The following is a 15,857-nucleotide window of genomic DNA, read 5'->3' as shown; positions in this document are numbered from 1 at the left end:
TGATCTCTGCAAGTATTCATCTAGCAACTCTAACACCACATAGTTAAGAAATCTTTCTTACCGTGCCCAAGTTACTCAGCATTTGCAGTCCTAGCTTGGACAGTGTAATGTTAAGCTGGTCTTTTGAGGAAACATTTATTACTGTTTTATATTCTGGAACTTTGTAGTTCTCCTCTTCCTCCTCATCTGATTCAAACAGTGCTTTTTTAGCCTTCTTCATCTGAAAGGAGATGGTTAAAGAATTCTTATCTGACCACTCATTCTGTAGAAGAATGTTTAACCTCCAGATTCTCTGTGTCTCCCTTTCCCATTTCTATGTCTTGAGTTTTCCTTTTTTGTTGTTTACATTTTTATTTTCAAATAAAAACCAAAGGGGAGAAAATAAGAGTCTAAATATATTCAGGAAGTCAATGAAATTCCAGTAACTAAATTTATGATTATTTCAAAGTAAAGAAAATACATACTAACATATCCAGTAAATTCTGTGTGATAACATTAATCTTAATCTCTTTAGTAACACTGTGTAAAATGTTACACATAATGGACTTCCTAGTGTTAACACAGTCTCCAAATTTAGTCTTTATGTTTCCAAATCAAATACCTATTTTGTTTTCATTTCATTGAAAGAAAAAAAAAAATTAAAACCCTGATGGAATACATTTCTCTAGCCTTCAACACTTCTAGAAATTATGTATTTCCAAATATTTTATTTCATACTGGGGTGAAAAGACATGAACTTTGACTCAATACCTTCTCTCTCCTGTATGTCATGTACCTTTCTGGAAAAGTGTCAGGGGTATTTCTAATAGCGTTTTTTAACTGCAGTATCTTAGTCCAAAGTCTTTACCCTTCTGAGGCTATCACTGTAGAAAGTTTTTGATAACTAGGAAAAGGATGGGTCTTCAGTTCTGAGCAACCCCTTCAGTTCTGAGCAACCCCTAAAAGTACTTGAACAGTTTTGAAGAAAGGCAGGAAACAATGAAATGAAACAGTTAAGATAAAAGGAGGAAAAATAAAAGTTAAGTCCCATCCTATAATGAATGACACTTTATGTAGTTCGAGACCAGAATCTAGACTATTTCCAGGAAAGATGAAAATTAAGTGGTAACTCTCACAGTACTCTTTGTGCCACTCAACAGCTATTAGTTTTTCTAATACAATTTTGCTACACATACCACTGTGGAACAAGACCAGTGTCTTGTCTTTCTGAAGTCACTGAATGCATCATTAGCATATGGCCTAATAGGACAAACTGATATAAAGCTGTTATGATTACCTCATGCAACTAAAATAAAATTTTGCCACTTGAAAGACAATATTTAACAGATCTGTGTATCTGGATCTATCCTTGTATAAGAAGTGGTTTCATTTACTATTTGGGAAAAACTCTCAGTAACCATCAAGAAGGAACAAAATTGTTAGGTTAGTCTCAGAAATGAAAGGTAGAGAGCATTTGGGTTTTTTTAAGGTATCATAATATGATAATTGAGATCAGCTTTGTAAACTATACCTTGATTTCAAGAGTCCATGGCTTAAATAAGTCAGTCTTCTCAACTTCTAATGGTTCAAGCAAAGGTTCCCACACGCCAAACATCTCATTAAAATAATGTACCTATCAAAATCCAGAAATCAGTTAGGAATTTATATAAAACTTAAATTAAAAATTCTGATTTACAGAATAATATTAATATTAATAATAATATTATTATATTATTAATATAATAATTAATAATTATATTAATTATTTTGGTAATCTAAAAGATTCATAATCAGATTGCACTTTCAGCTGCTACCATAAGATGAAAAAAATGCATTAGAGAAATAAATGAGGCAGCTAAGTCTCTACTGCACAGTCCTGATTCCAAGTAAATCATAAAAATTGAGCAATTTAAAATACAATTTTGCTTACATAGTAGCTACACTGGAATTAAAAAGCACTACGAATAAAGGAGACTCTACCTATAATAATCACTGAATTTTGCCATAATTTCCAAATATGAGTCAGTTTGGATGTTTTATGAACAAAATTGCATTTTATAGAAAGAATACATTATATATTCTACTGTAATAATAACTGAAGATGATTAGAGACTTTTAGCCAGCTGCCATTCCAACATTTAACACTGATGCAATAGGTCTTCAGGAATTTGCAAAAAGTGTAAATGTGAGGCTGCACAACACCAATTACTGTGCCATTAATTAACATCACATCTAGTGCAGCAGATTTTCATTTTAATTTGGCTATCTTAAGCCCTCATTCCCATCATGTTCCCACAACACATATTTGCAGGAGTTTAGCCACCAAATATATGGGTTATTTTTCTTTTATTGTCTAAATAACATGTATGTAAAATTTAGACAATAAGGTTGAGTATCCTAGGAAAACTTTGTTTTCTTAATGTAAGATTTCTCACCTCTAGCTCAAGACGAGAATTTAGGTTGATTAAAGTACTCCAGTTCTTGACTTCTCCAACAAAAGAGGACTTGGCTAAAAGCATTGGCACTGTTCTGTGCCCAACCCCAGCTTCAAGTGTTATAAAAACAGATTCTATATTAATTTTCAATGACTCTCCTGTAGGAACCAGTTCAGTGTTTGGATTTTTATCTTCATTTTCATTAGTCTCTTCAAGAAACCACATTTTCAGATTTTTTATATCTTTCTTATTCCACAAGTCAGGAGGAATTTGACTAATCTCTTCTTTCGTTGTTTCTGTAGTTTGATAAAGGGCTGATGTAATAGTAATTACTGTGTTTATGATTATTGGTGAAACCTACAAGCAAGAAATTGGAATAACTGAAAATGAGAATCTAATACAGAAACAGCTAGTTTCAGACACAAAAATATAATGAGTATGGTACAACAACAAAACACTTCCATTTTCTACAGGACTCTCATTGGAATATACTTCCCTTCCACAAGCAATAGTTCAATCTTTTCAGATTTGCTATCCCTGCCTTATTTCCAGATGGAAGCTAGAAAAAACTACATCATTCAATGATTTATCTGAACACTTCAAAACTTATCGCTGCACACCAGGCATTTTATAAAACTGTAGATTCAAAACTGAAGCACAGTGACAGAGTTGTTTATTTTCAATTTTATTCATTTTGACATGCTCAACAGGTACGTGACCTAATGAAGAATAGAACAATTCCCTGCTTCAGTCATTCCTGAAGCAGCTTCACAGCCTGCTGAGTGGGAGATGAAAACTAAAAACACAGTACAAGTCTACTTACTTCTATTGTTAGAGATTTAATGGTTAGATCAGCTGTCTGTGGATTAGTACCTGACTGTTTCATTTCAAAGAAGAAGTCACAAGGTTGCAACACCTATGCAATAAAGTAAAAACACATGTCATATATAGAGAAAAATATTTTCAGAAACCATACACATAAAAAAGGAAGTTTTTTATGTTAAAAAAAGGTTTTCTTTCTTTTTACTGAAATAAAACTTACCAATATTCAGTTCTTCAAAACTAAGAGAAATCTGAACAATAGAAACATGTTGAAAGAAAAAACAAGTATCCAGAAACATCACTACAGCCATTCTCAATCATCAAAGACTGAAACCTCAACTACAGTAAAACACATTACACTTCAGTAATTCAATTCTTATGGTAAAGTGTGCCAATACCTTCAATGCACTGCACCACCATGCCTCTGCTTTTTAGGGAGAACCAGCAACACAGCAACTGACACAGCTACAGTTTTCCTGAATAACAATACAACTATCTGAATCACAATCACTAAGCTCCTACTTTGTTCTGCAATCAGTCCCTAAACATTTTCACTAGCCAAAGTTTACAAATCAGAGGTATGCTATAAACAAGACCAGTGCAATGTTATTAATAAAGGACTCAGATGAAATTAGACTATACACTGTACAGACAGAAAAATTTGCTCTCAAATCCCCATCTGAGATGGTCAGTTTTTCCAAAACTGTAATTTCAAACCAAACTGATCCAGCAATCTTTTCTGACATCCCTATCCATATCTGAATCAGATGCTTGAGGCATAGGTATACCCTGAATCAGTCTGACCACACTTTTCCCAAATAAGTCTGATCTAACAGAAGTTTTTGTCCATAATATTATTTTTTACTCTATTGCTCAAATTACCTTTTTTTTCTTACTCTGCATTACATTCAGGAACCAAAAATAAGATTTCTCTTTACACCAACACACATATGAGAAATACACAAAGAACCTCTCAACATTCATGCTATTTTAAATCTGGAGATTAGCTTCCCTACTTGACATCTGAACATAACACTTAGGGATATGGTTTAGAGGTGACTATGACAGTCCTGGGTTGACACTTCAACTAAATGATCCTGAAGGTCTCTTTCAGTTTTGATGAGTCTATCATCAAACGGATTAATTCATCCAACCCAATTACTTTCTGTCTTAGGTTACAATGTAAGATGTACCCAAAAAGATGTACTCTATTATCATAAACTTTTAAAATCAAGTGGGGCAGTGTTCCTTATCTCTTCCATGATTCATCCCTGGTAACTCCCTCTGGTGTGGGGGGGGGGGGGGGGGGGGAGGGTGTAGATATCTTCTGCTAATGGGTCATCAAGCCTCACTGCATGACTGATAAAATTACATCATCCCATTGCAAGATGCGCTGTCCAGGGGGAGGAAACAAGCATTCCTACCTGGATATAATCTGAGGTTTGAACACCCAAATGGCTACCAGATTCCCAGCAGACAAGAGCTCCATAGCCATGACTGGACCTTCAGAGGAAGATCAGACCCTTCTACAGGATCACTGCACTGCTTTTAACAGAACCATGTCTGACATTTCAACAGAATTGCAGCCACCATTTAATCGGACTGCTATCAGTGTTCCCTGACTAACAGGGTGTCAGTTTGTTTTCTAACTCAGTGTTCCTGTACTATTGCATTTATTTTAATTTTCCTATTAGATTGTACATCTGACTTGGGATTTCCCTCTAGTTTGCTTACAACTAATACACTTTCCCAGACTAAAATTAGATTGTTTACAGAAAAACCTGGGTTCAGAGGTTTGCTTACACATGTTTTCAAAAGGAGCAATTATGCTCCTACCTGCAGGAAATACGTGGGGATTTTTTGGTGGCTTTTTTGACTCATCTCAAGAACTTTCTGAATCTTTCAAGGTACTGTTTTTAAGCACTGAAACTAGTGTCCACTGACATTTTTTTTTTCCTATCTATAGCACAAGCACCCTGTCAGATTCAGGTCTTTTTCCTGGTTTCTACAGTCTGAGGTAAGAGATTCCATCAGAAGATATTCCTGTATGAGGTAAAATTTGGTGTCCAATAGCTTTCTATGAAAAAAGTAACATTTATGCCACATTTGCCAGCCACAAAACCAGAAGTCAAACAACTCTGTATTGTGGCTATCAATGCTAGTGCATCACTTTCTAAATGACTATATAAACATTTTAGTGGAATTAAAGACTGTGTGAACCCAAGGAGTAAACTGAGGTGCTATGATTCTTCCTGAAACTGATATGAAAGTGAAGCCCCAGTCCTTTCTGCCTACAGCTTTCCTACATTACTCCAGAAGTAAGCAGGCATTAATAGAGAGCTGAAGTTTGCTCTTCAAAATTCATCTGTGGTCTGAGGACATGGGTAACTGTTGAATATATAGTCACTTTGAAATTTTCTCTGATGTAACAATATTATTACGGAGTTAACTGAAGAACAGTCTGCCGTAGAGGCAGAAAAGTTGTAAGAAGCTCCAGGAATCAATGTGATTTTCATCTGGTCAGTAACTAACAAGTCTGATTTTGTTGTCAAATATAAATAGGCAGCTTCACTATAACTGATATATAGACCTTAACATAAAGGAATTTATGAACAGCATACAATAAGTAAACAACTTCTCAATATGCACTTCCCATTTTTTTTGGTGACACTTATTCTCTTACATAGCTATTTAATACAAAGTTTTAGACTGATAACACTCCAAATTTATTATACGGCATTTGTCATAGCATACACTTACAAAATTTTATTTATTAGGCTTACATGGGATATCAAAGACAACTAACATTATACTCTTTGGGGTTCTGCATTGTAGCTTGTCATACAAAGTAAACCCCAGTGCCACAGATCAAGATGATGCTTCAGGCATATCAGACAAAAGAGAATAAAATGTTAGCCAAGAAATTTTACTCATACGTAAATCTATACTACCATATTGTAGTATATATTTTACTGATTAACATCTCAGAAATTAAATGCATTTTAGTTACACAGCACCTTTTAAATACACTGAATGGTTGCAAACTCACCGTAGTAATGTTCCCTTTCCTTTCTTCTGGAAGAAATGGGCATGCTTTCATCTGCATTTCTCTAACAGCAGCTGTCATGTTGTACCTTTCAGGGCTATTTTTAATGAAGACCTCACACTGTGTTGTAACCACCAATGCAGGAGCATCACTTCTTGTTAAATCAGCCACAAACACAATCTCTGGATTTTTAACAATAATGTTCATTTCCATCGTAGATACAGGCTGCACAGATGCTTCAGAAATATAAATTACAATAGTTTAGTTGTTCAAAGATTAAATCTTAATTATATTCTTGTTGTGATTTAGTTATTAATATAATTAATTATTATAATTAATAACATTGATTACAATAATTTTTTAATTCTTATAATTTACAGGGAGGCACTGACTATTTAGGGTTAAGATCTAACATAACTAGTGTAGCAAATCTGTAGATCCCTGCAACTGACATTTCTGGGCTCTTCATTATAGGCACAAAACCATTTGATATCTAATTACTCTTGGGTATAACAGAAAACTCCATCCACAAAGCTTCTCTGTCAAAATGAAAAGCAAAAATGAGGAGTATCACAACTGTTACTATCTCTGACAATAACAAATGTTATCAGCTTCACTCTTTACCTACATCTGCCAACTCTGATAAGAGTCTTACAAAAATGCTGGGCACATTTTCAGCTCTCTGGAGTAGCATACCCTAATTTTTTCACAGGAAAATAATGCAACATTACTGATGCCTAATGTAAACACTTGCAATAAAAACATACTTTCATATAAGACCTCCTTATCTGTTCAGACTTCGATCATCAGTAAATAATCACAACAGGGCAGGTTGACAGGGACACAACTACAATATTTAGGGCACAGGAAAACAACACCAAAAATACAGGGACTTGCTTTGGCATACCTGATGAGAGCTACCTAAGGCCTGGAAGCATACAAAGAATATTTCCTGCTCTGATGCACTAATGGACCAATTTTTGTTGTCAGGTACTCAAGCTGAAAGTCTGGTTTCTGATGTAGGAAGAAATGCACATCAGTGGACATTATGACATTTCCAGGCAGCAATATCAGGCAGGCCAATTCCACATGTAAGTACATATAACACACTCCATTATTAATCCCATTTTATTTTAAATATACATTTTTAAGTATCTCTTTCTCTAGTAAGACAAGACTTCATTTGAAAACAAAGAGTAAAGGTCATGAATCTATTTCCATGATGCAAAGAAAGCAACATCAATGGTTAAAAGCTGTTCTATACATACAAACATAGGAAAGAGCATAAAAGGAGTACTGTATTTCTTACATAATATTAAAATACCAAAATTAAGCGGATATTCAAATACAGATTTTAAACTATTTCCAGTGTATACTGGTATATACCTTGGTCCTTTACAGGTAATGACTGTTTGAGATTTCTCTGTGCAGCAGCACTTTCTGCATTAGCCTTTAGAAATATATCTGCTACAGTAAGTAGAAACTCCATGCTTGCACAAAGGTATATCTCTTGAACAATAGCATCAAGAACAGTGCCATCTCTCCCCTGTTTGTAGTTTACATCCACCATAACTTTCTTTTCAAATCCATGTTTCATTTCCACCATTCTGAAAGGCAATTAAGGAAGCATTTAATGAAACAATAAAAAGCCAGCCACAAATACTGAAAAACACTCAAGATTCTCATTCTAGATGCAATACATTAACAAGACTGAATTTAAAAAGTAATACAATTAATTTTAGAATATGTCTGATACCAAGATTGGCATAATTTTTTAATAAATTTAAAACTAACTGGAATCCCATACACTGGTAACTAAAGATGTAAGTAATTTAACAAGACAAACCATCATATTTCCTCATTTACATATCAAAAGTACTACATTTTACTGAAGTTTGTTACTATTCATGAGACATAATCTCAGTCTTACTTAAAACTTCATTAAAGCGGAAAGAGAAAATGTTTTCTATGCACATATTAAATTTATATTTAAAGTTCAGTTTATTTCATTTTTTGTATCTAGCATTGGTGTCTTCCAAAGACAAGGAACAAAAGCCACGTGACATACATAAATGCACAGTCCTAAGTACTTTAAGAACTCCTACACTAAAACAATTGCAGTTTTAACAGAATACTAATAAAATGTAAACATTATGAACTCTGTGTCTAACTCTAATAAACAGTAAATTATATAAAATTACAGACCTTGGTGTAGCCTTCTGGATTGACTGTCTTTTATCATCTAATGTACAGTTTGTAAGTTTGACTGAAGCATTCATTGAACCATCTGATAACATTTTCACAGCAGCTGACATGAGAACTAATTTAAACTCTGCAAGCTTCAAAAGGTCATCTCTCTGATCCAAACTGTTAACCTGTTTAAATGAAACATTTGTAGATTTCATTACAGGTAGCAAAAATAATATATAGGTGTGATATACAGTTTTACTCTACCTGATGATATTTTCAATAATAATAAATTAAATAAACCGACTAATAATTCGAGACAGCCACAAACATACAAGACAAAACTTTCAGAAAGCAAAGCTTTGCCCTTCTACCATCTTTCTAAAGCAAGTTAATGTGACAGACCTAAGTTTATAATAAATTACAAACTTTTAGTCAGAAATCTGGTAACAAGTTTTGCAAGTTCAAACAAAGATGAATATAAATGTATTCCTATTGACAAATTTAAGAATCTTCCTCCAACATTTTGTGTGTGTCCATGTACCTCTCCTTATATGTAACTAACGAATATGCTTCATTCCTCTGCATATTTTTCTCCCAAACTATATTTTAAATTAATACAAATTTCCATCAGATTTTTAGTCAGGTGACAGAAGATGCCACGAACTATGTCCTACCACTGGTTATTCTATTTATTCCTGCAGTATCTGCCAAGCAATTTAGATAAAATAGCTGTTATCTCATTTCCATCACATTTGTTATTACTGCTAGAACACACTTTCTCTGTCATAAATTAAGCTATTCTTGTTCAGAATTTCCAGGACTCTAGGCAACTTTAAAGCTGCTGATTACTCTCTGTAACCAAAATTACACTTACCTGTTTCGAATTTGGACTATACAACACTAAAGTGAGAGAATCAAATATGAAGTCCAGTTTTAGTGTTGTTTTTATTTTCATAGGTGAATGCAATTCCACCACAGCTGATGTCACGACAGTTACACCTTTCAGGAATCAGAAAAATTGTTAACATTAAGAAAATTACCCGACTGCAAATAAGAATAAAACCAAAATAAACTATCCTCACTTACAACCATAAAGACAGCAACTTCCCTTTTTCTCCACATGTAAATCCAGCCACACTTAGCATATGTTTATCATGCTTTATGTAACTACTTTTGGCAAAATCACACATTTGAGAATATAAAACACTTCCCTTACATATTCTACATGGGATTTTTACCATCTTTAAAACTCAAATATACAACTTATTATTAATATTTACAGTACTGTGTGCAAGAGTGTTACAAAAAATACAAATTCACTTTCCTCCTCATTTGTTCATCTGCCACATTGTTGCTGGTTTTCATATGCAATAAAGGAGTTCAGCAAAAGATCGTTTTTGTAACTTTACTTGCTTTTCTTTTTAGTGCATGCTGACTTGATGGGCAGTGACATCTATCGAATAGGAACATCTTTCAGGGGTGTCGTCATTACAACAGACAAACAGATTTAATCAGAATAGCAAGGAAACCACCATATACAGGAAAGAGAGTAAAATGGTAGCATTCCAAAGTTGGGATGTTAACAAATGGTTTGACATACTTTTAAGTGCTGCCTTGTATTACAACCAGAAAAACAAGAGCTTTACATTACTCTTGATTCCATGTCATGCTCCAAAACTCACTACAGTGGCTAACTTGCTTCTATGCATTACTATTACCATCAGATATAGCTCAAACCACAATGTCAAGCTAATAGGTCCACTGGCAGTCAACCAACCTCATCAGCCAAGGAGGCATTTAGTGACAGCAGAAACAGCAGCAGCAGCAGTGGCTACAGTTGGAGGGCAAAATACCTCAAAGAGCATGGCAGGGGGGTCCCAAAGTCAGGAAACCTAAGAGATGGGAGAGATCTGGCAGGGCCCAGGAGCTCTCCTAAGTGAGGCCTACATGGTGAGGGCCTTGTCAGAGCAATGAAGGGAGATTTAAATGACTCTAGGGAGCATAAGAACTTGGAGCACAGTGAAAATGCAGGCAAACAGGACATGGCATGTCAGAAGGATGTGGCACAGCACTTGCTGCAGCAGTTCATGTGGGCAGGGCATGCAGAAGGGCAGGGTGACCCTCCCCAGCTCCTAAGGAGAGCTAAGGTGGTTTTCACCTACCCCATGAGAACAGACACAACAGTGATCTCCATAAAGCCAAAAGCCATTGCCAGTATCACAGCAACCCAGACCAAGCTTCTCAGAAGCATGCATCTGTTCATGTCTGCAGCTGCAGGGAGTGTTTGAGCTTGTCATTAGCAGCAGAGGGCAGAAAAGACTACACTTGTGTGCAGTGGGAGCAGCTGGATGATGTACTGAGCCTGGTGGCTGAGTTTAGAGAAGAAGTGGAGAGGCTGAAGAGTATCAAGGGGTCTAATAGAAAAATAGATTGGTGAAAATTCCTGAGAGAAATGTAGGCAGTGGAAGCTCAGTGCAAGTGAGGAACTTCAACATTCTTGTCATCAGAGAGAAGGAGGGGATCTAGAAGACAAGGGAGAAATGGAAACAGGTGCCTGCTCGGGGCAGCAGAAGAATCATCTTCCCTGCCTTCACAGGTAACTTTAGGAAATAGGTATGAGGCTCCAGAATCTGAGGGTGAAGAAAATGATAGTGAAGGTGAAGGTCTACCCGGGGAGTTGCCACAGCAAGTCAGTCAACCAAATGCATCACAATTTCAGGTTAAAAAAGAGAGAAAGAAAAGTAATTGTTCCAACTCTCTTCTGAGGGGAACTGAGGGCCCTGCATGCCGGCTGGACCTATCCCCAGCCAACAGCAGGTCTTCTGCCTTCCTGTGGAAACCCAGGGCAAGGGGAATATCCCCCTGTCTGCCCTGGGGTGCTCTGACTCCCAGGAACACACTGACTTTGACCCTCATTCTTGGAGAAGGCCTCCTAAGCCTCAAAGTAAACTAGAGACCACAAAAGTGTGAAATAGATTGTAGAGATTGTAGAGAGTAGTTTAGTATGTCACATGGGTGAGAAATTTAGATTCTAGGATTTTTAGCATATTGTAGATGGGTACAAGATGGAGGATACAGGGTGTTGTCTCAAGTTCCTTTCTTCTTTCTTCTTCTTGGGTTTGGATGGTATTTTGTAATTGGGTAGAAAAATCCGCATTGTGGGTCTTTAGGGGTCAGTTATGGGGTTAGAAAGGGAAATAATCTAGGTGTCACTTCTTAATTGAGTAGTTTTTGATTAGACTTAAAAAGACCTTGCAGCACGAGGTTGTTAGCCATTTTTTTGCTTTTTTTCACACATGTGAAGTCTGGGTGCAGACAGTGTGCTGAAGTCTTGATAAGGTAATAATAAAACAAGAACCTGAAGACAGAAAAAGTCCTATGCATCTGTTTTTCCTGACAAAGAACTGCTTCAGGAGGGTTTCCCCCTGCCAGAGGAGCCCTCAGCGAGTTGCCCAGAATGGGGCCTGCAAACTCACACCTTCCTGGGATTCAGGTAAGAGGCTCTACTAAGAGATAGGATCTGGAACACAAGTTGTGTTCTCTTTTGTCCTGTCAAGAAAATCATGCAGATGAACACCTTGGTATTCATCTATTCTGTGTTACCATCAGAATTTTGGTTTTGTTCATAATGGGTCCATAGAACACTGAGGGTCCTCCTGTCTCAATGGGGGAAAAGGACTTTAGCTTAGGAATTAGCAGGGCTTGTTGAGAGCTTTAAGATAGATTTGAAGAGGAATGAGGACAGGGCCAGGCTTGACAGAGATAAGGTGTGGGAAGAGGAGAAATAGTGACCACTCAAGCAGCAAAAGGAGGCTTAAGAGGGAATACTTTCAGTGAGTATAAGTATCCAAAGATGTTACCTCAAGACAGACATGGGGACATCCCTTTGCACAATCAAATATTTCGATAATGTGCCTATACAACAATGCACACAGTGCGGAAAATAAACAGGAGAAACACGAAATGGGTGCACAGTCAAAGGACTTAGAGGACTTAGACCCAATTGCAATTACAGAGATATGGTGGGATAGCTCACGTGACTGGAATGTTGTCATGAAGGGCTATATTCTGTTTAGGAGAAACATTCTATGTGAGGAAACACTCAGAATGTGTCACGCTCTGTCTTGTGGTGGATGATGAGCAAGTCAGAAGCTTATGGGTCAGGATAAAAGGGCAGACCCTGGGATGGTAGGGATGATACTGTGAGTGATAGCTACAGGCCACCCAAGCAGAAGAAGGAAGTGGATGATGACTTTGACATGTGGCACAAAGTAGCCTCAGAAACACAAACACCGGTTCAACTTTAACTGCCCTGACATCTGCTGCAGAACCATCACTCTGAAACACAAACAGCCCAGCAGGTTCCTTAAAAGCACTGCTCACAGCTCCCTGCCATGGATAGTGGAGCATCCCATGAGGAATGTTGTAGCCATTTGACCTCACACTAACAAGCAGGGAAGGCCTTGTGGGGGAAGTGAATGTTGGGGGCAGTCTTGGCTGGGTAGCGATCATGAGATTGTGGAGTTCCACATTGAGTGAGGAATAAACAAGGCAGCAAGTAAGACTGCAACCATAGACTTCAGGAGAGAGAACTTCAGCCATTTCAGGGAATTCTCTTGAAAGAATCTGTGGAAACAGGCCCTGCAGGGAACAGGAGTTGACATTCAAGAATCACCTCCTCCAGGCACAAGAACTGGCATCCCAATGGAGGCCAGTGAGCAAGAAATCAGGTAAAGGGACATGGATGAATAAAGAGCTTCTGAACTACTCACAAATATGCAGGAAATACACAGGAGATCTAAGTGTAATGCATATAGAGAGGTTCTCAGGCTAAGTAGAGACAATGAAACCCAAGGAGACAGTCAGGAATTAAATCTGGCCAAGGATGTCAAAGATAACAAGAAGGGCTTCTCCAATAAGAGAAGTAAAACTAAGGATAATGTGGGGCCATTGCTAAATGGAGGGGGGACACTGGTAACAGAGGAAGCGAAGGAATTAATGAATTCCTTCTTCACATCAGTCTTCATTGACAAGACCAGCCCTCAGAAATCTTTGATCCAGAGGCCTGAGTAAAGGAATGTTGGAAGAAAGCTTTTCCCTTGGTTACCTTGACATCCACAACACCATGGGCCCTGATGGGATGGGATACATTTATGAATGCTGAGAGAGCTGACTGTACACATTCATCTTTGAAAGGCTGTGGTGATTAGGAGCGATGTCTGAGGACTGGAAGGAATCAAATGTCATTCCAGACTTCAAAGACAGCAATGAAGGAGAACCCAAGGAACTACCAGCCAGACAGCCTCACTTCAATCCCTGCAAAGGTGATGGACTGCTTCATTCTGGAGGCCATTTCTTCTATCCCCATGGAAGACAAAAATGTGGTCAGGAGTATTCAGCATGGATTCACCTGAAGGGAATCATGCTTGACCAACATGATGTCTTCTATAATGAAATAACTACTTGGATGGATGAGGTAAGAACAGTGGTTATTGTCTGTTTTGACTCCAACAAGGCTTTCAATAATGCCTCTCACAACATCCTCACAGGCAAACTCGCAAGTGTTGCTTGGATCAATGAACAGTGGGGTGGACAGGGTAGAAAGTTATGGACAGGAAGTTCCAAACAGAACCTCTTTACTGTGTAGATGGCCACACACTGGCACAGACTGCCCAAAGAGGTTGTAGAGTCTGCCTCACTGTCTGGACAAAATCCAATTCCATGTGCTCTGGGATGACCCTGCTAGAGCAAGGGGGTTGGACCAGATGCCCTGCTGTGGTCTCTTCCAAAATGACCTACTCCGTGATTCTGTAAGATCCAGACTGATTCAGCCCCCTGATTACTACCCACTTCTGCTTCTACAGGTTGGCAATTATGAGGTTGAGGAAAAAAGTCCTACAGCAACTAGAAAGGGCTTTAGGATGGTTGAAGGCACAGGAGCATAAGCTGGTGTTTTCCTTGATCCCATCAGTAACAGGGAAGAATGCTGAAATGAACAGGAGAACCCACCCGATGAACATAATGCTTGAAGGCTGGTGACATCAGTGGAATTTTCTTGTTTTGACGATGAGGCAATTGATGTAATACTGATTGGGACAGATGAGGTTCATCTGTCTCAAATTCTCAAATGGGTAAAACAATTCTTGCCATGAGTTGGCATAAGTTGAGAGGGCTTTAAACTAGGTTTGCAGGGGGATGGAAGAAGACCAGGCTCACTTAGGATGAGCCTGCGGGTAACATGCCAGGGCTAGGAGTAAAATCAGTAGTCCAGTTGAAGTGCAACTATACCAACGCACACAATATGGGTAACAAACAGGAGGAGGTGGAGGTGACTGTACAGCAGGAAAGCAATGACAGAAATGTAGTGGGATGACCAGTGCACTGCACTGGATGGCTACAAGCTCTTCAGTAGGGACAGGCAAGGAAGGAGAGGTGGTGGGGTGGCTCTGTACATTAGGAAGTGTTTTGATTGTACAGAGCTCAAGGACAGTGATGATAAGGTTGAATGCCTATGGTGACAATCAGGAGGAAGGCTGAAAAGCCAGATATATCCTTGCGGGAGTGGGTTTTAAACCACCCAACCAGGATGAGGAGGTGGATTCTATTATGTGATGGTGATGTTTCATGATTGTGAGGCCTTGCTCTTGTGGGTGATTTTAACCTGCCAGATATCTGCTGGAAATTCAACACGGAAGAGCAGGCAGTCTAGGAAGTTCCTGGAGTGTGTGAAGGTAACTTCCCAACACAGCTGGGAAGTGAGCCTACCAGGGGTGCTGCCCTACTGGATCTGCTGCTTAGAAACAGAGACTGGCTGGTGGGAGAGGCCATGGTTGGAGCCATCTTGAGCACAGCGACAATGACACAAGTTTTCAATACTCAGGGGTGTCAACAAAATCTTGGACTTTTAGGACACTGGTTCAGACAGTCCCTTGGCAATAAGCCCTTTAAACCAAAGGGGTCCATGAAGTCTAGATATACTTTAAGAATGAAATCTTATAGGCATAGGACCATATTCTCCATATGTGCTAGCTTGGCTGAAGAGGGAGGAACACAGGGAGAAAAATGAGATTTTATGACTTTTGGAAGAATAAGCAGGCAACTGGAAGAAAAGTATAAGGATGCTGTTAAGTCACATAGAAAATCAGCAAGGTTAAAACTCATCTAGATCTCAATCTGACCACTGCTGCGAAGGAGAAGAAGAAGTGTTTTTATAAATATATTAACAACAAAGAGCAGGCAAAGGAATAATCTCCACCCTTTACTGGATGTGAAGGAGTACCCCTGCCACCAAGGATGAGGAAAAGACTGAGGTACTTCATGCCTTCTTTACCTCAGTCTTTAAGAGTGAACATGGTTATTCTCTGGGCAAACTGGCCACCTATGCT

At 38.2% G+C, this 15,857-nt stretch overlaps 1 protein-coding gene across 6 annotated transcripts in view; it reads right to left on the bottom strand.

Annotated features, from left to right (window-relative positions):
* The window catches only part of VPS13A (vacuolar protein sorting 13 homolog A), a 106,193-nt gene that overhangs the window by 42,714 nt on the left and 47,622 nt on the right, over positions 1–15,857 (bottom strand). For all 6 annotated transcript variants that reach the window (XM_021530522.3, XM_077790188.1, XM_077790189.1 and 3 more), the window contains exons 36-43: positions 9,347–9,471; positions 8,488–8,657; positions 7,669–7,889; positions 6,286–6,518; positions 3,238–3,330; positions 2,415–2,771; positions 1,511–1,612; positions 62–220 (exon numbers count right to left, since the gene is read on the bottom strand). In XM_021530522.3, the coding sequence (XP_021386197.2) occupies positions 62–220; positions 1,511–1,612; positions 2,415–2,771; positions 3,238–3,330; positions 6,286–6,518; positions 7,669–7,889; positions 8,488–8,657; positions 9,347–9,471 (1,460 nt within the window). The remainder of the gene's footprint in view (positions 1–61; positions 221–1,510; positions 1,613–2,414; positions 2,772–3,237; positions 3,331–6,285; positions 6,519–7,668; positions 7,890–8,487; positions 8,658–9,346; positions 9,472–15,857) is intronic.

The sequence above is a fragment of the Lonchura striata genome, chromosome Z, assembly GCF_046129695.1.
Source record: "Lonchura striata isolate bLonStr1 chromosome Z, bLonStr1.mat, whole genome shotgun sequence".
In the NCBI taxonomy this organism is placed as follows: domain Eukaryota; kingdom Metazoa; phylum Chordata; class Aves; order Passeriformes; family Estrildidae; genus Lonchura; species Lonchura striata.
This window is presented reverse-complemented; position numbering and strand designations above follow the sequence as displayed.